Here is a 22750-nt window from a genome sequence, read left to right as displayed (position 1 = left end):
CAATTGGGGTCACTACATGATTGGCTTTTTATTGTCAACTATCATTCTCCATCATCCACCTGTCTTCTGCATCAGTCAGACAGGATAATTAAAGGGTGATTTGGTGGGAACCACCACCCCTACATCTTTTTATCACTTCATGTCTGAATCATTAAGTCCAGATACTTTGAGGTGGGAAGGTCCACCCTAAATCTGGGCTACACTTTCTTGTGACAGCCCATATGCAGGTCAAGGAAGAAATAACCTCTTTGCCATCTTGCCCCCACTTTTACTGGCAGGTTCAGTATATCACTGGCATTAGAGTCTACTTCTTTGGGGTTCTGATATATACTGAAAATCAGACAAGACATTCATCCTTTTAGACTGAACAGCTATTGGAATTTCTGTTGGAAGGCACCCAATTTTAGACTAGCTAGACTGCAGCCTGTAAGCCTCTCTAATACTCTTTGTATAGATAAGTATTCATTACATGTGTTCGGTTTCACTAGGAGGCTCTGACTAAAACAAATTGTTACAGAAGGGGTTGTCCTCAGGAAACTGCATTGCTAGAGTGGGTACATAGTACAGAACTCAATCCTCCACAATAAGAAGGCTCAGAAGACACTACTGCTATAAGACACAAAATAGTGAGAAGGGCACTAGGACATTTGAAGAGCTTTGTTGTTGCCCCTTTCCTTGTGTTGGATCTTAGAGTTGGAGATGCTGCTATTTAGTTGGATGAATTAAATGTGATGGGTTAAATTGGGCCCTTGAGTAGCTGGGACCAGGTGACAGCACCTAATCACCAATAAAATTGTAGTTATCATAATAGCCAGAATAGGCAAATCAATGTACACCATTATTTTTATGGTGGCATAACTTGTATATACCCTTGCTGCTAACCAATCATGGCATTTCCAGGTATGAAATAGATAAGATGCATTGTTTTTTGTTCAACCTGTACAAGCAAAAAAATTCTCAAACAACTGAAAGAAAGGATTTTCATTGGATTGGGTCATGAAAAGAAGGGAATTTTGACAATGAACTGATTCCCAGACTTGAGCCAGTTAGTAGATCTAGAATCTCTTGGATGAAGGGATTGAAGGGATGACCAGGTTCCCCTGAGGAAGGACCTTGATAAAATGCCTAAAAATGTTACTGTTAGCATTTCTGCAGTCCTTCCCCAGAGGGGCCAACAGACTTCTACAAGCTCCCACCTAGTCTTTCTAACTTTCAGTCTCAACTCAGAACCAGTAGCCAACAGACCTCAGAAGGTCTGATTGTTTCCTATTCTTTTGTGCTTGAACCCGCTGTTAGGTGTCCTACAAAAACACCAGGCTAACAGTCATAACTTAAGAGGACCAAAGTAGGTCTAGTGCTTGCCACTTCAGTCTGTGTGAGCCCATATGAGCCTTGATTAATTGATTCAGTAGGCAATGTTATCCCTGCTTCCTTCATCCCCTCTGACTAGTACAATCTTTCCTCCCCTCTTTTGCCCCTCTGTCTAAGAGTTTCCCTGAGCTCCTACAGGAGGCACCTAATTGAGACCTCCAATTTAGACTCTCTCTACATAATGCCTGATTGTGGGCTGCTATATACCTCATCCCATCTGCTACTAGAGGAACCTCTAAGATGATGACTAGACAAGACATCAGTCTATGAGTATAGCAGAATATTATTAGGAATCATTTCATTGATTTTTTTATTTTAGGGAGTTAGTCATGTTTGGATCTAATCTAGGTTTCTGGGCTATACAGTCTGTTTCCTGCCCCCGCCCCAAGCAGTGTAGGGCATGGGCTCCTTCTTGTGGGATGGGTCTCACATTAAATCAGACATTAGTTAGCCACTACCACAAGCTATGCATCACCATTGACCCAGCACATCTTATAGGTAGGACACGTTGTAGGTGGGGTCTTTGTCTTGAGATATGCTCCCTCCATCTTTAATACATCTAGGGGCTTCATAATGAAGGGATATTATATATTGTCAAAGGCCCTTTTAGAATTTACTGAGATGACAATGTGATTTATGCCTTTTAAAACTATATATGAAACATCATTTTTGTTAATCTGCATATAATGAATCATCCTAGCATCTCTGGAATGAAGCAAGCATAGTCATAGTGAATGATATTTTTCATGTGAACTTGGATTCAGTTTTTTCAAGTACTGCAATCAGAAATTTTGTATCTGTGTTCATTATGGAGACCAGCTCATAATTTTCTCTTTTTTGTGCTTTTTATCTGGTTTACTTATTTAGATATTACTGGCTTCACAAAAAGTGTTTGTAAGTGGCCCCCTCTTTTGTAGTTTATTGAAAAATTTTAGTACTGGTGTTAGTTCTCCTTTGAATGCCTGGTGCAATCCTACACTGAATCTAACTTGTCTTAGGCTTTCTAATCATTTTTTTTTAATTGAGAAGTTCTTTAAATTGATGCTTTACTCTCATTCCTGGTTATGGATTTGTTGAAATTTCTTATTTCACATTGATTTGACTTTCTTAAACCACATGCACCTAGAAATTCATCTGTTTGTCTTAGGTTTTCCAACTTCATGTAATATAGTATTGTGAGGGATGTTCTCATGACTCTCTGAATTGTATTAGTATTTATTGTGATATCTGACTTTTCATCTCAAATTTTATTAATTTGGTTCTTCTCTCTTCATTTTAGTTAATTTCTCTACATTTCTTGTTTTTGTTTATTTTTACAAATAACCAATTCTCTGTTTCACTGTTAACTTTCTGGTTTGTATCATTTTCATTCATTGATTTCTACCATTTATTTCTCCCCATCTATTGCTTTGGGGTTTGGTTTGTTCTTGTTTTTCTAAAAGCTTAGATTTCCTCTTTAAGTTACTTGAGTTTACTATTAATTTTTTAATCCTCTAAGTCCAATTAGTGCTCCATTTGATGTGGAGTTATCCTCTGAGGTATGAGAAACTTTCCAGTACACAACCCCAAAGAAAAATGTGTCTTCTCCCACCATCCATCCACTGCCAATAGGTTGTTGGCTAAATATGTTGCCGTGGTATCCCGTCTCATATCCATTCTGGAATTTTAACTAGTTTAATCTTGTGCAAATCTTTTGTAAGTGACCAACTGCTGTGAGTTTATATATGTAACAGCCATGTAATGTTCACAAGACAATGTTTCTTAGAATGCCTTTCTCTCCTCTAGCTCTTATATTCTTTCTGGTCCCTAATCCTCAATTTCAAGTTGATGTAGATATCTCACTTACAGCTAAGGACTCATGGTTCCTTGTTCTCAGCACTTAAAGCAGTTGTAAGTTTCTGCATTAACCATAACCCACTGTAATAAAATGTTTCTCTGTCCAACGTTCTGAATAACACAAACCTACAGATATAAGCACAAATATTCATAAAGTAATTTAACAAAATGACTGTTTAGAAAAGCAACAAAAGTAGGTTCTTCCTTAGGACAAATGAATTCCGGAGCTATAGAGTGTGATCATGTCTATAGTACCTTGCATGGATTCCCTCCTGTGGAGTAAGCCTCAAATCCAAACAAGATGAGCAGTCATTTACCTCAATAACCAGTCTTGTCCTTATTGAGCAAGTGGGAACATATTGATTGGCAGTTCATTGTTGTAATATGCAGGGTCTTGAATTTTGTAAGATAATAATGTTTTTTCTCTTTGAACAACCTGCATAGTATTTTCCAGCAATAGAAAGATAAGCATCCTGGAGGAAATGTTCTTGTCAATTAAAGATTGATTTCCTTATGTCCTGTAACCAAGATGTGTGGTGTCTTCAGCAACAGGATGAGACCATCTAGTTATGATGGGAAACCAAAAGCAATGGCAATAGCCTATATATTCTTTTGAGTGCCTAAGGGATGTTCCTGACCAATAGGGAAGTAACATATGCCTGGGATGGAGATTGCCATTTAATAACATGGTGTTCCAGAAGCAACATTGTTCATCCATGTGGGATGCATATGTTCAACCTAATTTTAAAAGGTTTTAATCAGCTTACAAACTAGTAGGTTGTCATAAGCCTTGTTAGTTTTGCTTAACCTGTACCCTAACTCCCTTTCTCCCATGCCAGTGCCTTCATCTCCAGTTAAGTTTTACCCTCATTATTGTCTCACCCTGTCACATCACATATGGTTTACTGCTGCCTCTCATATTTTTAACTGAGTTACAGTATTGTTGGTCTATATATAGCTTCTTCACAATGCTTTATTTTATTTTATTTATTTTTTATTTTACTTATTTTAATTAAGACTTCTCATGCACCCTCATTTCCCTATATCCATCTCTCTACTACTTGTCTGAATCTTTCTGCCTCTGTCATTTGTGCCATCATATAAACTTTGTTTTATTTTTTTAAGTCTTTAAAGAAATACCCTGGAGTTTTGGTGGGGATTTCATTGAATCTGTAGATTTCTTTTGATGGAATGGCCATTTTCATAACACTAGAGTTTCTAATGGTGAACAGAGAAGGTGTTTCCATCTTCCCATGTATTGTTCAATTTTTATTGTAGAGATCTTTTATTTCCTTGGCATCTGGTTTGTTTTCTGTTAGTGTGATAAAATATTCTGACCAAAAGCAACATGTGGAAGAAATTGTTTATTTAAGCTGTAATTTTCACATAATAGTCTATCACTTAGGGAACCAAAGCAGGAACTGAAGGCAGGAGCATAGAAGAAGAAAGTGAAACATTGACCATATTGGTATGTTGATTACTGGTTTTCTTTTTGGCTCATGCTCATCTAGCTATCCTATACAGCTTAGGTTTATGTGCCCAGGAATGTTGCTGCTGATGGTTGGTCCATCCCTTGGTCTTTCCACATGAATCAGCAATAAAGACAAAATATCTCACAAGCAAATAATAAAAACTAACCAACACGATTGGTAAGGTTTATTTCCAGGGGTGGTATCTCTCTCTCTCTCTCTCTCTCTCTCTCTCTCTCTCTCTCTCTCTCTCTCTCTCTCTCTGTGTGTGTGTGTGTGTGTGTGTGTGTGTGTGTGTGTGTGTGTGTACTATTAAGAATGAATATTAAGAATGGAATTCTTTCCCTGATATTTGTTCCAGTTTGTTTCTCATTGGTATATAGGAAAGGCGGACTTTTGTATATTAATTTTGTATACTGTTACTCCCTTGAGTTAATTAGAGCTAAGTGTTTTCCTATGTAATCCTAGAGTATCTTATATATTGAATTGTATCTGAATGTGGAGATACTTTGAACTATTCTTTACATATTTGTATCCATTTGATTGTCTTATTGCTCTAGATAAGGCTTCAATCACTGTATTGAATAGGAGAGTAAATACTGGATGGAGATTTATCGTGTGGGAGGGAAGAGAGAGCAGAATGGCTGGTAAGAGCAGGTCCCTAGAAAGCAATGGTCAGAAGCCTAGGAGTAGGATAAACGGACAAATAAAGAAGGACCACCAGAAACTCAATATTATAGGAAAAAACAGAAAGGCCACCATAGTTCCAGAGATGGAAAGCCTAGAATTGCCAATAGAACCCTAGAATAGGACATAAATCCTAGAGGGTCACTAGAACCCTGGAAGTAGTGTTAAAAGCCTGGTTATGGAGCAAAAGCCTGGTCAGGAGAGAAGGAAATGCAGCAGGCTAAGTAGATAAATAGAAAGTTCCCCACAAAGAAATTCATGAAAACTGAATTTCTCATTCACAAGGTTTGAAAGAAAGAAGTGCTGAGATGGATTTCAAGTAAAATGTCCTTAGGTAACTCTGGTCACTTGCAAAAAGGAAGCTGGGATAGAAAATCCAACAACAACCCAAATCAAAGGAAATACTTCCCTTTTAGACTTTTAAATGGGAGGGATTTCTGAGATTAGCAGATCAGTGAAATTACTACAAATAGGTTATGTCTGTAATTCATATTGTCCAGCCTATCTTTGGATTGCTGTGTGCTATTAGTTTAGCAGTGTAGTAAAGATAGTAAATATGATATAAGGGGTATAAAGTATAAAGCATTAACTCAGATCATCTTAAGCATAGGATGGGAGAGGTATGCTGTAACTAATAGGTGTGGCTATTCCCCTCTACAGAAGCAACATCTGGAATCTAATACCTGGGATTTTGTGCTTCTACTGCCACATGCACTGGATTCCTATTCCTGTATGCCATATGCTATGTAACCTCTGGCTAGTCTTGAAAATGCTAAACATACCTAAAAGTTCCCTTTCCCTATGAACATAATGTTGAGAAGTAATATTTTTGTCAGTCGATATTGTGTGTGTGTGTGTGTGTGTGTGTGTGTGTGTGTGTGTGTTTGAATGAACAGGGGCATCAGAGGAAATTGAAGTTGTCTCTCTCCTTCTGGTTTTATGTGGGTACTGGATATTGAATTCAGGTCAACAGACTTAGTAGCTAGAACATTCACCCTGTGAGCCATCTTGCTAGCACAAGTTTTGACAGTTTAATTATGTTATCTTTTTTTTTTTTGCTATTTCTCTATCACAGTTCAAACTTCCAGATATTCTGGTGGCCTACTATTCTCAAAAAATTCATGGATTGGTTATGTTTCATGAAGATTTGTGCCTTTAAAGACAGATTTTTTCATGCATAATCTGTTTTCTATTCCTGGATTTTATAGAAATGACTGGACCTATTCATGAGTCTGATGTCAAAATCTTCAATACTAGTAACTATCATACAGACATACACTTGTCATTCTTCCCAGAGGAAACTTCCCTTACAAGAAACCTTTTAATGTTAGCTTCTTTTTTCTTTTCATTGAAAAAATTATAAAATATATTCTGATCTCAGTTTCCTATCCCCCAATTCCTCCCAGATCCTTCCCACTTCCTCATCCACTCAACTGCACCACCTCTACTCTCTCTGTCTTTCTCTGGAAAACAAACAGGCAAACAAAACCAGAATGAAAACTTTAAAAAAAAACACAAGAAATACACACAGATACACATAATTGAAAACCTTAAAAAATGCAAGATCTAAACCTGCAATATACACCAAAAAACAGTGAGATTAAAACGTGATCAAACAAAGCAATAAGAAACAAATGTCTACAAAAATTCATTAAGTTTGCTTTGTGTTGGCAATCTCATGCTGGCCATGTGGGTCTACCTTGAAGTATGGTTAATATACCCAGTGATACTCCATTGCAGAAAACTAATTTTTCTTTGCAAGTGGGTGTCAATTAAAGATAGATTTTTTGGTTAAAAGTGATATCCTGTGTCCACTAATATTAACTCATTTTAAAATTTAAATAGTCATTTTCTAAATAATTGGACCTCATGTTTTGTATAGTAGCTTTTGCCTAGACTTTATTCTTCCCTTTCATATTTTGCTTTAACAATCAGAGAATACAGGATACCTTCTTGTTTAAATTCCAGGTTATCATTTACAAGATGTGATTTCCTACTGTATAACTATAGAAAAACAATTCAGTCATGACTCTGCCATTATATGACAATAGACCATTTATTCCAGCCTCCTATAATAGCATGCTTGTAATTCCTCCAAATTTACTGGCAGTCTCCTTAAAGTTCACATTTACATCAAATTCTGGTTTTTCACTTTTTAAGTATTCCTTAACACATGCTTTATCTGCTGTTCTTTGAACTTCTTTTCAGGTCTCCAAAAGCAATATCATTGAAATCGCTATTTTGTAAATAATCTACCTGTTTTTACTTCTTTTAATAAAACTTGGAACAGTAATATTTTTCTTCATATTCAGTGATACAAAAGCTTTAAGCCCTTAGGAGCAATGATCCAAACTATTACTTCAAAAATTAAATAAGTATTTATACTTAAGCAATCTTACCATGACAAGTTTAGTACTTTCTATGATCACCATAGGAAAGCCAGGTTCTCACCTAGTCTAGTCTCTTCACTACTAATATTTAATATGTATATATTATACTAGCTATGTGCTCAATTTAATCTGGCTTCTTCTATCATGTTCCTTAAAATGATTCTAGCCTCTTTTTACTATCTAACTCCAAACACATGTTGCAATATTTGTTGCAGTAACACCCTTTACTGATACCAAGATTTCTATTAATTTTCTGTTATTGCTGTGGAAAATTGCCACAAATTTAATGGCTTATAAAAGACAAAATAGTTTATTATACAATACAGTCTTATGGTTCTGTGGGAATCAGAAATCTGAAATGCATTTCAGTGAACTAAAATTGAGGTGTCAGCATGGTTTATTTCCCTTGGCCAGCAGTTCTCAACCCATGGGTTTCAACAATTTGGGGGCCATATGACCCTTTCATAGGGGTCACCTAAGGCCACCAGAAAACATAGATATTTGCATTATGATTCATAACAGCAGCAAAATTACAGTTACAATGTAGCAATAAAAATAATTTTATGGTTGGGGCTCACCACAACATGAAGAAGTTTATTAAAGTGCCCCAACATTAGGAAGGTTGAGAATCACTGTTCCAGACACTCTAAAAGTAGGATCCATTTCCAGACACATTTTAACATTCACTGATCACCACTTTTTCTATTTCTTCAATAGTTTGTAATGATTATTTTTTTCTTACTCAGGGAAAAGGAAAAGTTGATCAACGAAGATGCTCAGACCTCAAGCTCTTCATGCCGGTTAGTTTTTTAGTAATGAATGTGTCTATAATATCTCATATTTTGTTTTCCATTATTTAATTTTTGTATTTAGTTGTAAGGAATTTTATATTTCATCTAAACTTTTAAAACAGTCTGAAACTTTTATCTTTCATTTCTCCTGTCACATATATTATTTTGTTGTGTTCATACATGTTTTAGCTTTAATTTACTATCTAAAATATAGTTACCTCTTTTATTTATTTTCCTTTAAATTTTAAAATTCAAAATCCCTGACATCACAAATATTATTAAGATGGTTACCCATTTAAGACATGGCATAGTGGTAAAGTACTTGCTATATAAACCTGACAAAGCAAGTTCTAATTCCCAGAAAATGTAAAACCTGGATGCTGTAGCAGAGAAATTTGTAATCTAGTAGTTTTGTTTGGATATTATTCAAAGAACAGATAATACCGATACTCTCAAATTATTTCACAAAATAGAACCAGAAAGAATATTGCCAGATTCTTTTATAAGGCCATAGTCACTCTGATACCCAAACCAAACAAAGACTCAACAAAGAATTATATACCAACATCCCTCAGGAATATTGACAAAAATATTCAATAAAATACTCATGTACAACCTAAGAACACATCAAAATGATCATCTACATTGACAAAATATCCTTCATTCCAGATTGCAGGGATAGTTCAACATATGAAAATTTGCCAATGTAATCCAACGTAAAAACAAACTTAAAGAAAAAAGACATTATCACCTCATTAGAAGCTTTAAAAGCCTTTGACAAAAATCCAACACTCCTTTATGATAAAAGTCTTGGAGACATCTGGAATACAAGTAACATACATAAACATAAAAAGACAATTTTGAACAAGCTATAGTTAACATCAAATTAAATGGAGAGAAACTCAAAGTAATTCTATTAACATCAGGAACAAGACAAGGCTTCCACCCTCTCTCTCTCTCTCTCTCTCTCTCTCTCTCTATATATATAATATATATATATATAATATATATATATAATATATGTGTGTTTAATATAGTACTGGTAGTTCTAGCTAGAGCAACAAGACAACTAAAGGAAATCAAGGGGATATAAATTGGAAAAGAAAAAGTCAAAGTATCACATTTGCAGATTATATGACAGTATACATAACCAAGCCTAGAAATTCTATCAGGGAATACCTACAGCTAATTTTTAAAAACCTATAGTGAAGTGGCTGAATAACAGAATAACTAAAAAAATCAGTGTCCCTCCTATATACAAATGATAAATCGGCTGAGAAAGAAATCAGAGAACAGGATCCTTCACAATCTCCATAGGTAATATAAAATGACTTGGTGTAGCTCTAACTAAGCAAGTGAAAGACCTATGTAACAAGAACTTAAGGTCTTTTTAAGACAAAAAAATGGAGAAGATATCAGAATATGTAAAGAACTCCCATGTACATGAATCAGTAAGATTAACACAGCAAAAAAAAATGGCCTTATTACCAAAACTGATCTACAGCTTCAATGCAATTCCTATCAAAATCCCAACACATTCTTTACAGATTTTGAAAGAACAATACTTAATTTCATATTGAAATCCCCAAAACCTAGGATAGGTAAACCAATCCTGTACAATAAAAGAACTTCCAGAGGTATGACTATCCCTGAATTCAAGCTCTACTACAGAGGTATAGTAATAAAAAAACACATGGCATTGGCATAAAAACAGACAGGCACATCAATGAGATTGAATCAAAGATCCAGATATAAACCCACACACCTGTGGACAAATGATTTTCAACAGAGATGCCAAAATTGTACAATGGAAAAAAAAGAAAGAACCCTTACCAAACAGTGTTGTTCTAATGGATGCCTACAGGTAAAAGAATGCAATTAGATCCTTGTCTTTCACCCTGCACAAAACTCAAGTCCAAGTGGATTAAAGACCTCGACATAAACTCATATATACTGAACTGGATAGAAAAGAAAGTGGGAAAAGACCTTGAATGCATTGGCACAGGAGACAACTCATGTGTCTCCTAAACACCAATAGCACAGACACTATTATCCACACTTCATAAGTGGGACCTTGAGAAACTGAAAAGCTTCTGTAAGACAAAGGACACTGTCAACAGGACAAAATGGCTGCCTACAGAATGGTAAAAGATTTTCACCAACTCCACATCTAACAGAGGGAAGATTTTCAAAATACAAAAAGGACTCAAGAAACTAGACATTAAAAAAATTCAATTCAATTATGGGATACAGATATAAACAGAGAATTGTCAACAGAGGTGTCTCAAATGGATAAGAAGCACATAAGGAAATATTGAAAATCCTTAGCCATCAGGGAAACACAAATCAAAATGACCCTGGGATTCCATCACACCTATCAGGATGGCTCAGATCAAAAACACTAATGACAGCTTTCTCGAGTGAATGAACAATTGGCAATCAAACCACTGACAATGTAGGATACAATTGTTTTTCTTCCTGATTAGTACTCATACTGCACAAGTTATGTTTTAGTCGTTATTCTTGCACTGTGGCTTACATTTGGGTTTTCCTGTTAACAAATGAGGGAAGTCCATTTTTCAGCAGTCTTTGAATGATTTTTTTTCTTTTTTAAAATAGATTTATCTATTTTTAATTTCATTTTACATTCCAACCACAGTTTTCCCTCCTACAAGTCCTCCTAGCCCCGTGCATCCTCTCCATCCCACCCCTCATATACTCCTCCCAACTTGTAAGGTCATGAGGAGTCAACACAGTCTGAGACATTAAGTTGGGGCAGGATGAAGCTCTTCCCCCTTGCAATAAGGCTGAGCATGGCATCCCACCATAGGGAATGGGCTCCAACAAGCTAGCTCATGCAGCAGGGGATAGATTCTGGTCCTACTGCAAGGGACTCCTCAGATAGTACAAGCTTCACAACTGACTTTCATATATGGAGAGCCTAGTTTGGTCCCATGGATGTGCCACAGCTGTTGGTCTATTGTTCATGAGTTTCCACAACCTTGGTTCAGCTGTCTCTGTAGATTTCTCCATCATGATATTGACATCCCTTGCTCATATATTCTCTCCTCCCACTCTTTGACTGGATTCCTGGCACTTGGCCTGGTACTTGGTTGAGGATCTCTACATCTGGTTCCATCGACTACTGGATGAAGGCTCTATGATTATAGTTGGGGTATTCACCAATCTGATTACAGAGGAAAGCCAGTTCAGGCATCTTCTCCATTCTCTACACTTTTATCTGAGGTCATTGTTGTGGATTCCTGGAAATTTCCCTAGCACCAGTTTTCTCCCTAACCCCAGGGTTGCTTTCTATCAAGATATCTCTTTCATTGATCTTCCACTCAGTCCCTCCCACCTTTGACCATCCCATTTAATTCCACAAGAGCAAAATATAGCAATTTACATTAATATAGCAATTCTAGGTCTGGGGTCAGGCAAAACTCAAATGTATATACATTTACTGAAAATGTGTGTAATAGAATATTCAAAACAGGAAAATGTACAAACAATAAAAAAGACCCATCACTCCATGACAATATTCTTACATCATTATTATTTTAAATCTATATAATATAATTCTGGGTAATAATTTAAAAATTTAAACCACATGAAATATTTGCTGCAAGGCAAATTACACAAATATGAACTAAAGAGGCTACACACCAAGGTGTGTGTGTGTGTGTGTGTGTGTGTGTGTGTGTGTGTGTGTGTGTGTGTGTCTGTGTGTGTGTGTATAAGTTTTATACATGTAAAGTTTAAATAGCAAAACTAATATTGCATTCTTGGAAAGTATGATATTAAATAACATTGAGGGGGAGTATCAGGCTTGGTGGGTGCTGATAATGAATACTGTATTGGTTACAGTGTTAGGCCTTTTTTTCTAGGTCACAAATTTATATGTAGATGATACAGTGCAAAATTAAGTACAACTTTTACTTTAAAAACTAAAAAAAATAAACACTGATGATAGCTCATGCTGGAAAGGATATGGAATAAGAGTAACACTCTTCTCATTGCTAGTGGAACTACAAACTTGTACAGCTGCTTTGGAAATCAGTAGGGCAGTTTCTCAGAAAATTGTGAATAGATCTACCTGAAGACCCAGTGATACCACTCTTGGGGATATACCCAAAAGATAGTCAATCATACTGAAAGTATACTTGCTCAACTATGTTCATAGCAGTTTTATTCATAATAGCTAGAACCTGGAAACAATCTAGATGCCCTTCAAACAAAGAATGGATTAAGAAAATATAGTACATTTACACAATGGAGTATTATTCATCTGTTGAAAACAATGACATCAAAAAATTAATAGGAAAATGGATGGAACTAGAAAAATCACCCCAAGTGAGGTAACCCCACCAAGAAAGACAAATGTGGTATATACTAACTTATGAGTGGATATTAGCTGCAAAATAGAGGATATCCATGCTACAATCCTCAGACCTAGAGAGGCTAGGAAACCAGGAGGGCTGAAGAGTAAGTAGACATTGGGATCTCCCTGGGAAAATTAAATAAAATATATTTCATGGACAGTGTGTGGACAGATGTGAATGCAAACATGAAGGATAAGGTGGGACAGTGATGGAGAGAGAGGGTATTGAAAGAGATAATTGGAAAAGAGGAGCATTTCAGGGTGAGATAGAGACCTGTTACAAGGGAAATTCCCAGGAATCTACACAATGCCCACAGCTAAAACTGCTAGTAATAAGGCACACATAGTCTGAACTGGCCATTTCCTCAATCAAGGCAGGACTTCCAGTGCAGGGGATTGGGGTATCAGCTCAGATACATAACTTTCAACCTACAGTATGTCCTGCCTATTGGATGTTCTGTGGTAAGAGTGGCTTAGAGATTATAGGAGTGGCCAACCAATGACTAGTCCAGACTGAGACTCACACTACAAGAGGGAGCCCACAGCTGACACTGCCTGGAGCACAAGGACACAGAAGCTATATGGCCCAGAGACCTAGGACAGAACCAAACATGACTGGAAAAAAGTCAATGTAATGATGCCTAGTGATATTCTGCTATACTCATAGATTGGTGCCTAGCCAAGTTGTCATCAGAGAGGTTTCATCCATCAACTGATGGAAACAGATGTGCATACCCACAGCCAAACATTAGATGGAACTCAGGCAATCCTGCTGAAGGTGGGGAGAAAGAATGGTGGGAGATAGAGAGGTGAAGGACATCACAAGAAAACCCACAGAAATAACTAACCTGGGCTCATAGGAACTGGCAGAGACTGATCCAACAACTGAGGAGCCTGCATGGAATTGACCTAGGCCCTCTGAATATATGATACAGTTGTACAGCTTGATCTTCTTGTGGAACTTCTAACAGGGTAACAGGGGCTATCTGAATTTTTGAAAGCTTTTGGGACACTATTCCTCACACTGCAACTTGCTATGCCATGCTTTGTTGACACCCATGGGAGGCCTGCCATTTTCTGGGTAGAAAAGAGGAATGGATGGGGTGGGGGAGGAACTGGGAGCTGTGGAGGGAGTGGAAACTGTGGTCAGGATATAGAAAATAATAATAAATTAATGAATAAATATTAAATAAATGAGACGATAGTAGCTATTCAATGATGAATATGGAATGGGCCTTTTCTGGGTGTTAGACCCTTTTTTAAGAAGTATAAACCGTTTGGATTCAAATGTAAATACATCTCATTACTGTGGTTTGTTTTTACTTTATATTGAAGAAATTGATGCTAAGAAAATGTACTAAACATATCCAAGTGTTAGTATTGAAGGATAATGAATAATGATGATGATTACCCATAGTACAAATACAGTTAAAATGCTTTATTTATCTTTTACAGGCAGGAAATAAACACCACAACAAATGATGAATACAGTTTAAGTAAGAATTTTTCTTTGAAATAAGTTTATGTTTATATTTCTAAACACTGTAGTAACAAATGGACACACACACACACACACACACACACACACACACACACACACACACACACACACACACACATATATATATATATATATATATATGCAGGTGTGAAATATTTCTGACTTCGAAGCATGTATTTATTAGTTGACTTCAAATAAGAGATTTATTTAGTTCATTCTTCCTTCTCATATAGGAATCATGCTTACTCTCATAAACTGCACTCTGTGCTCAAAGTTCACAATTACAAAACTTAAAGTGAAAAGGCAAATAAAGTTAGAGATGAGAGAAGTTCAAAAACATAATACATTTGTTGAGAAGCTGCAAGCTTACAGAGGTCTCCTTCATGTATTAAACTAAGACATGCATACACACAGTGGCATTACTTTTTATATTAGTTGCAGCTCTGTCCTCATTAAATGTACAAAGAACATTGCAACACTTCATTTAAGGGATTGCCTCTGGGGCCAAATTGCATGTGAACCTTAATTCATCTACTAGCTTTGTGATTTTGAATACGAAATTTAACATATAGTAGTGTGTTGTTTTTATACATTAGCATAATATGTAATAGCATTATCTAAATTGAAAAGAATTTTCAAGGATTGAGTTGACAACTCTGATGGTCTTAGAACATAACCTGACATATAAAGTACATTAACTATTAACAGTATCATCTATACTGTATTACAATGACTGCCTTCACATATAGCAGCTTTTCAAATATATATAAAAGAAATAACATCTCTCATTAGCCTTCTCTTCTCTAGGAACACTATTCTGAATTTTGTTTCCAATTCCTCTTTTGTCATAGTTTCCAGACAGTTTGATGTTCCTGATTTTTCTGAATAACCTAAGTCCTTATAGAGTTTATAGAATGGACAAGACTGTTTGCATGTCTGGGTCTAGTTCCTGTGGTTGGAGGTGCCATTAAATTCAGAGGTGTAAACCCTATGAGACACCTCTGAAAATTAACACTTTCACTTGTTATTTTACTCTCAATGTTATGCTATTTATTATAGAAATCTCAGAAGAATTAATCATATTATCTCTCACCTAACCAAAATGACATTAACAAACCAAAACAGAGGAGACAACGTAAGCATTTGAAAATAAACAGTTGGAATTTGTCTGTATTTCATTCCCATCATTTTATAACAGCAGTTTAATATCATTATTTAGGCAACAATTTGTGAAAATTGATTTTACATAAAAAATAAAAATTGTTATGTTAAAAATAAGCCAATGCTAAATGGTAAAATGGTTTTATGTTTCTTAATTGCTATTCAGATAAACTGCAAGAGGAAGAGCTATATTTGGAGTTACAACTTACTTTTACTTAAATAATATAATTTACTTAACAATGTTTATCAATACAAGTGTCTGGCTATTAACTCCAATTTTTTATCTTATTTTTCTCATCTCAGTCAGTGAAATTGGGGGAAAATACAATCAAGAACATTTTGCTTTGACACTTCCCAAAACATCTCTGCCAGGTATAAAGAAGAGATCAGGATCTTCAGAATTAAAAGTGCCAGTTCCTGTAAGTATAGAAAAGTCACTTTAAGGCTAAATATATACTGATAGCACTTATACAAACATAAATAAGACATACATAATTTGAGTTTACTATTCCAAAGCAAAATTTTAAATTTATAACTGTATAGAAAACTTGCTCCCCTGTGTTTTAAAAATAAACTTTTTTCTTTCATTTTTGATATTATAATTATACCATATCAATATTACAAAGATAAGAATCTGCATAGGTACTTATCTTCCATAAAGATTGCAGTGATTTGATATTATATTTTGAAATAGTATTCTTGTTGCATTATATTTATGTACTAGTCACATTTTAATCTTGTGTTATAAAAACTTCTCTATAAAATTGTTGAATATTATTTGCTTTAACATTATTAGTGTCTCTGTGTGTGCATAATGTGTGTTTGTGTCAGTGAAGGCACGAAGGTACATAAGAACAGCTTTCAGAAAGTGCTTCTCTTCTTCCACTATGGAATCTAATTCATGTCAACTAGCTTGTATAGTAAGCACCACTGTATGCTGAATTATCTTACCAGCCCCACCAATTTGTTTTTAACTAAAGCATAAAAGTGTAAAAGCAATAATTACACCATTTTCCCTTCCCTTTCCTCTCTCCAAACTTCCCATATCCCTTTGCTATCTTGAAAATTCATATAATTGCTGTTTTACACACACACACACACACACACACACACACACACACACACACACACACACACTTATAAATTCCCAATTTGTACATGGTTCCCTACACCAGAGTTAGTAGGTTAAGAAGAGTGAACAGGCTCAGTTCAGGAGTGGTGATTCAAATAGATGTAAAATTTAAATCTCAAAATGGGATCTAATTGTAAAAATGTGGAACATCCATTTTTCTCAAAACTGGCATTCATGATACTTGATGGTGGGACATTCAAGGGTTTTATTGCCTCTTTAAAGTGGAGTTGTCATATACCTAGTATCCATGGATAATCCATTGTGATACATAGAGATGTTTAAATGTCTCCCAAAGCAGTTACAACCAATATATTTATTGTATGATCATGCATTATTTGCATAATAATATAATCTTCTTTCTTCCCTACATAGTTATCATTTAATCTCATGACTATTTGATTGTTGGATCTTTTACTGAATACTTGAAACAACATGAAAACTAAGGGCTGGCAAGATAGCTCAATTAGTAAAGGTGCTTGCCACCAAGCCTGATGACCTGAGTTTCATCCCTAGACCCAATTGGTGGAAGGAGACAACTTGCCACCTCAAAGTTGTCCTCTGAACTCCACACAGACACTGCAGTGCACACACACTCGTGCGTGTACATGCGCACACACACACACACACACACACACACACACACACACACACACACACCATGAAATAGAAAACTTCTTTTTATAGATGCTTGATGAAAAGATAAAAATTATGCTGCAAATTAAAATATATAACTCATTCAAAAATACTTATTATTATTCTCCCAAATCTTTTCAGAGGCAGAAGAACATTGAGAAAGGCCAGAAACCAACTATTGCATGGATAAACCAATGTTTCAGAGAACTTTTCCTAAGGCCACCCTTTTCCCTAGCTTTCATTACACAGGCTCCATTCAAATATCTTTATAATCATGAAAACTTTTATATAAATGCAGAAACTAGAAAGTCCAAAGATAATAAAAGAAAATCAACCTTGAAGAAAAAATTCAAGGAAAAACTAACCTCATATGCAATACATCTGGAATTCAAGAAAATGATAACTGATGGTAAACCTGAAATAATCAACCCAGAAAAAAATTCATCAAAATCGTCACATGAAAGTGAACTAGTTGAAAAGTCAAATGCCACTTCAGAAACAAATCTAGAATCCAAAAACTCCAAGATAACCATGAACATATATTCAAGAAATGATAAAGAATGTTTAATGAATTTCAAGAAGACCAATGATGAAGCTTTATTTTGGAAGGAGTATCCATACACAGACTCCAAGAAGAGCTCTGAGGAATTTTTTTTTGATGACAGATCACAGTGCATAAGTAGCTCATATGCGGACTTAATGTTGTTTCTCGATGACTTTAAAGTTGAATCCACAGAGTTTGATGAATGGTCAACAAATTGCTCACAGAACAATGCAAAGAAGCCTTCAAAGAAGAGTGGAAAGAAGGAAAAGGACTCTGATCCTGATTCTGGAGACTCAAAAGATGTAAAGAAAGAAGGAAAGAAAAAGAGAGAATCTAGGAAAAAGATAGATGCAGAGACTACAGATGCTGAATCTGGTGACTCCAAGGGTTCAAAGAAAGAATCAAGAAAAGATAAAAAAGAAAGAAGAGAAGTCAAGAAAAGAAAGGACACAGAATCTACTGATGTTGAATCTGGTGACTCCAAGGGTTCAAAGAAAGGAAAGACTATGGACAGAAAAGGTTCAGAATACGCTGATGTTGAATATTTAGAGTCAAAGGGTCTAAAAAAGGAAAAGAAACATCCAAAGAAAGATGATAAGAAGGATGCATTGTATACCGATTCTGAATCAGATGTAGAGTCAAAGAAGCGCAGGAAAGATGAAAAGAAGGAAACTAAGGGGAGCAGGAGGAAGCCTATTAAAGATACAAAGTCTACTGATGCTGATTCTGAATCTGAGGGTGATACATCGGCAAAGAAAGGTGAAAAGAGAGACAAGAAAATTACAAAGAAAGGAGAAAAGAAGGATGCAAAGAAGACTGTAGAGTCTACTGCAAGTGAGTCTGAAACTGAAGTTAAGAAGGAAAAGAAAGAGGCCATGAAGAACATAGGTAATTATACTGACTCGGCATCTGATGTATCTTCCAAGTCAGGCATAAGAAGAGTTGTAAAGCTCTCAGATACTGAATCTGAAGGGTCAACAGGGGTTAAAGTTATAAAAACGACTGATGATTCAGATGCCACATCCACAGACTCAAAGAAGGGAACATCAGAACTAAGGAAAGGACTCATAACATCATCCAAAAAGACTACTTTCAGAGAAAGGGGAAAAAGAAACGTGGGTAGTAGAATCCCTGCATCAAGAGAAAGACTACCTTTCCCTCCTTGTGAGCCTCTTCGAGCATCACCTAAGACCAAACGTGTCTGTCAGTGCAAGGCTCCTCCTCCACCTCCAAAGCCAAGATATGCTCCTTTGGTAAGTTTACTGTTTAATACTTCAGGACAAGTTGGATTTTGAAGTGACAGTTTAAGTCTAAATATATAATCTAGATAATAATTCTTTTTAATTTGATATTTACTACTATTTAATATTTAACAGTATTCAAATTTGGAGCTTAGAGGCAAGGGAGATTAAATGCCCACTGAAGCAGCTTACCCAAGCTGCCAAACAAATTCTTAAATTTCAACAGAAAAAAACACTTATTTTGACTAGAGTTGTGGAAAGTAGTTTGTGACTTATAGTAAACATTTTACTTACTTGTAATCATTTTACAGAAATGGTTAGCTATACAACACTTTCAAAAAACAAAACTAAATACTGATTAAAACTCCAAAGGAACATTTAAATGAAGCATAAAAACATTTCCTAGGAAGTTGCAGAACACAGTAATTCTCTAATAAACAAAATGCACACAACAGATAAACAGAATACCAAGATTCAGGAATACACAAAATTTACTTATTCTACCTGAGTGGAAACAAAAGGTTATAATAAGCCCTGATTCTTACAACAGAAAACACAAGTTAGCTTTCCTGAAGTGACAGAATCCTGTCTGGTTTCTAAGCATCTTTTTGAGATTAACTCCTCTTCTTCAGGACAAATACTCAGTTGATTTATAATTTCTGCTTTTCTCATCTAAGAGATTGTGCCTTCCATTATCCTTTTCCAAATAGCTTGTATTTTTGGTGGCTGAATGACATGAATATACAAATCACTTTGGAAGGCACTCCTGATGTTGTATCATCTCTTCTGGATCCCTCTAAACTTTGGTTGAAGTGTTATGCAGTTATATAATTTTGGAGCATGCATCACAATTCTATTTTCTCTACTTTGACCTTGTTCATAGTCTGTTCTTACCTTGGTAGAGCTGAGGCCCTCTGTCATGCCAAACATAAGGCAATTGAATTTATCATTTTCAGTTTCATTCACTATTTACCACCCTCATCTTCCCTGTCATTGTGTTAGCTTTTATCTTGGCCCAAGTGAGGATATATAGGAAGAGTAAAAAGTGAGATAGTACTATTTAAAAATTTCTAAAAATGTAAACATGTTGATAGAAAATCAAAATATATACATATGAAGATTGCAATACTGCCTATATAGAAAAATTATAGAACTAAATTTATAAAATTGTGGTTTATCAAAATATGAAATACCTATATATGTACATATATACATAAATATAATGTATATAAAGTTAAGAGAGAGAAACAGAAAAAATACTATGACATTGAAATAGGAGAAAAACCTGTATACTTGTAGAAAGACTACATGGAATATACATATGTGAAAATATTTGTATTAGTATTGCACAATCTGAAGTTACTGTTATTTTATATTTTATATCATATTTTCAAGTTTGAAGGTAGACTAATAATGTGACATTTATAGGGTTTTAGTTCCTCTGCAAAGAATGGTAACTAGACTAATATTTGGTGATTCTTGCCCCTGAGTGCCAATAAGTGCACTAGAGTGTTTGATGTGTGTACTCCTGAACTATGTCTTCAAATTCTTCAAATTGTAGATCTGAGTTTAGTCCAAGGAGGGATTTAGAAACAATCAAAGTTCTCCTCAATCTATAATAAATAACTTTGTGTTTAGTTTTAATCTTTAACATATCAATCATTCTCTATAACTAATTATACTTCCTTTTTATTTTCATCTTCCAACTTTATTCTTCAGCCTGGAGTGGAATGGATTCATAAGATACTCTGAAGAAGAGGTGAGCCCTAGGTTTCGCAGACTGGCCTTATGGAAACAAACTACTTTCAAGGTACATCTCTGCTTCAATGGAACTGTAATAAATAAAAGTAAGCAGCAACAACATCCAGATTTCAAAAGCAGTTTGTTACTAATTTAGTAAGTCTGTGGTGTGTGTGTGTGTGTGTGTGTGTGTGTGTGTGTGTGTGTGTGTGTGTGTGTGTGTGTCTGTGGTGTGTGTTCATTCAAGTATGTGTATGAAGCATAAATCTAATTATTCTTCATCAATAAAGAATCAGGAGTCAAATATTTGTGGGCAGAGAACATGAAAGATCAGAGAACCAGGTGCAGCCACCAATTGCTTCCTACCTGTCTCATTCCCCCATCCATAAATGTATATACGACACATTACCACGTCCTGTCTCCACCACCTGTGTGCTTGGATTAAAGGTATGTGCCACCACTGCCTGGCTCTATGGTTAACTAGTGGCTATCCCTGACATCTGATTTCCAGGTAAGCTTTATTTGTCAGAATACAAACAAAATATCACGCAATATTTCTCCCTTTGTGTCTAAATAAAAAGCAAAGATTTTAACTAACAGAGAAAAAGTGTGTATAATAAGTATGAAACCACACACAATTATATATATGGTCAAAAATTATGTTAACAATGTCCAGTCTATTGAATTTGACAAATTTAGAAAAAATACTCTATTATCTATTTTGTCTTGGTGAGTCCAAAATGTTGTATCTAATTCACTTTCTATTCTAACTTGAATTACAAACCCAAAACTATCTTTTTATGTCTTTCAACATACACCTCTCTTATGAGTTTCTTTTCTGAAATTGCTAACAAGGAAAACTATAATTATCTAGTCTTCAACTCCATCAGAGACCCAAGAAGGAAATAATATCAACTGAGAAAGCAGAAACTGCATACAAGCAATGCCCAAAAGTTGTGAGAAATGACAGAAGCAGCTGGCTGCCTGGACAGTCACTCAAGGTTCTTCTCTAACATTAGGTGTCCATCTTTGGCCTACAGGCCAAGAATATCTGACAGAGTTTTCTGTGAAGTAGAATTTTTGCCTGAGTTTGTATGAAAATGTAGCAATATAATAGAAGACCTTACCATAATCTGTTAATTTATGATTCGTTTTGTGTATGGAAAAGAAAACAGACAATAAAATATATCAGATCCTTCTTCCTTATTAAAGAGGAGGAAAAGCCTAGAATCCTGATATCTTCTCAATGAAATTACAATAACTGAGTGGAAGAAGGGAAGGAAGGATTATGGGAGCCAGAAAAGCCAAGAACACCACAAGAAAGCCCACAGAATCAACAAGGGATGCCAGTCCGAGATCTTGCATGGAATTGACCTAGGCAATCTGCACATATGCTACAGCTTGATCTTCTTATGAGGCTCCTAACATTGGTTGTAGGGCCTTTCCCTGATTTTGTTACCTGCTTTAGGACCCTCTCCTCCTACTGAGTTGCTTCATCCAGCATTAAATAGAGGAGTTGCCTAGTCTTAGTGCAACTTGATATTCCATGGCTGGCTGATATACATGGGAGAGCTGCCTTTTTCTGAAGAGAAAGAAGGTAGAGTGGATGTTGGGTGAAGTTTTGGGAAGGGACTGGTAAAGGAGGTGGGAGGGAGGGGAAATTGTGATAAGGCTGGGGAAAATAATTAATTAAAATGATTTAAAAGAAACAAAATAAAAGAATTGCTAGACGAAAAAAAGAGGAAAGAGGAGGAGGAGACGAACAACAATAAGAAGCAGCAGCTTGCACGTAATGCCTGTCTGTTGCATTTTGATCTGCTCAAGACCATGGTGTGAGGGAGAAGAAAGCTTGGGATTGAAAATGTAGTTCCTT

The 22750-nt window shown here is 35.6% G+C and overlaps 1 protein-coding gene across 1 annotated transcript in view; it reads left to right on the top strand.

Annotated features, from left to right (window-relative positions):
* The window catches only part of Cylc1 (cylicin 1), a 31737-nt gene extending 10848 nt beyond the window's left edge, over nucleotides 1–20889 (top strand). The window contains exons 2-6 of the mRNA XM_027432936.2: nucleotides 8500–8553; nucleotides 14381–14421; nucleotides 15891–16020; nucleotides 17496–19149; nucleotides 20857–20889. Coding sequence (XP_027288737.2) covers nucleotides 8500–8553; nucleotides 14381–14421; nucleotides 15891–16020; nucleotides 17496–19149; nucleotides 20857–20889 — 1912 coding nt within the window. The remainder of the gene's footprint in view (nucleotides 1–8499; nucleotides 8554–14380; nucleotides 14422–15890; nucleotides 16021–17495; nucleotides 19150–20856) is intronic.
* The last annotated feature ends 1861 nt before the right edge of the window (nucleotides 20890–22750 follow it).

This window comes from Cricetulus griseus, chromosome X (genome assembly GCF_003668045.3).
Source record: "Cricetulus griseus strain 17A/GY chromosome X, alternate assembly CriGri-PICRH-1.0, whole genome shotgun sequence".
Taxonomy (NCBI): Eukaryota; Metazoa; Chordata; class Mammalia; order Rodentia; family Cricetidae; genus Cricetulus; species Cricetulus griseus.
Note: the sequence above shows the minus strand (reverse complement) of the source record. Positions and strands in the feature narration are given on the sequence as shown.